Here is a 1160-nt window from a genome sequence, read left to right as displayed (position 1 = left end):
TTGACTTTGTGTTGACCTGACAAGTTTTTGTACAGCGTTGCTGCTTCTTGTGTCACTGTGTGTCTCGAGCACAATAATAAACAGCAGAATCTTCAGTCTTCAGACTGTTCATCTGCAGATACACCTGCTGTCTGTTGTTGTCTCTGGAGATGATAAACCGGCCTTGAACTGACTGAGAGTAGTATTTGCTGCCGCCATCATTACTATTCCAGGCAACCCACTCCAGTCCTTTTCCAGGAGCCTGTCTGATCCAGCCCATATTGTAGCTGCCCAGTGAGAATCCCGAGACTGTACAGGTTAATTTGTGTGATTCTCCAGGTCTTTTAGTCGCTGGTTCAGATTCTGTCAGAGTCTGACCATCAACACCTGTCAAGAGAAACAAAAAAATAGTAATTTCCCCTAACTTGGCACCTTTTTCAGGACATTTTCAACTCAAAAAAGATATTTTCACCTGCCCAGCAGATGAAAATATCTTTATTTAAATGAATCAAGATGAAGATGAAATGTCCAGGCGTTGGTCTTCCTCTCACACAAAGACAAAGCTTACCTTAGAGTTTTGATGAAAACAAACATTTTGGAGTTTTACTCATTAACATTACCATGAAGTAGGCTTCTGCCTACTTCGGGGTATGCTCAACGATGGTTTCTGGATCTCTGAGTTGGTGTTGAAATCCTTAGTGGTCTGAGGGCTCCTCCTCTGGTGGCTTCATGTCACAAGTGTTCAGGCACTGAGGGGTTTTTGTTCAGGTCTTCTGATGGTTTGTGTTACTGTGACTCTCTGGCACAGTAATACACAGCAGAGTCTTCAGGCTGCAGATTCTGTCCGTTTAGAGTCACTGTCTTGCTGGAAGAGTCACCACTGATACTGAACTTGTTCTTCAGTGAATCTTTGTAATATGTGGGGTGTCCAACATGTAAGCTTCCAATCCACTCCAGTCCTTTCCCTGCAGGCTGTCTGATCCAGTGTGTGCGATAGCTGCTTAGAGAATAGGACACCTGGCAGGTGATGGTCAGACGCTGACCTGGCTGCACAGTCACAGAAGCTGGCTGTGTCAGCTGTTCACACTTCACACCTGTGGAGGGAAACATGTTGAATATTGAATCAGTGTAATGAGAGTGAACAGTCAGTGTGCTGTGATCATACTGTCAGTGTCTCTGCC

General features: G+C 44.7%; 1 gene segment (V, D, J or C); it reads right to left on the bottom strand.

Moving 5' to 3' along the window:
* Positions 1 to 765: 765 nt before the first annotated feature.
* On the bottom strand, positions 766 to 1073 carry LOC121964275 (the record flags this gene model as incomplete). The annotated part of the segment is given in 1 exon segment: positions 766 to 1073. A coding segment is annotated over 1 exon segment (308 nt), but the record flags the coding sequence as incomplete, so codon positions are not given.
* Positions 1074 to 1160: the final 87 nt, after the last annotated feature.

The sequence above is a fragment of the Plectropomus leopardus genome, unplaced genomic scaffold (assembly GCF_008729295.1).
Source record: "Plectropomus leopardus isolate mb unplaced genomic scaffold, YSFRI_Pleo_2.0 unplaced_scaffold14944, whole genome shotgun sequence".
Classification (NCBI taxonomy): domain Eukaryota; kingdom Metazoa; phylum Chordata; class Actinopteri; order Perciformes; family Serranidae; genus Plectropomus; species Plectropomus leopardus.
This window is presented reverse-complemented; position numbering and strand designations above follow the sequence as displayed.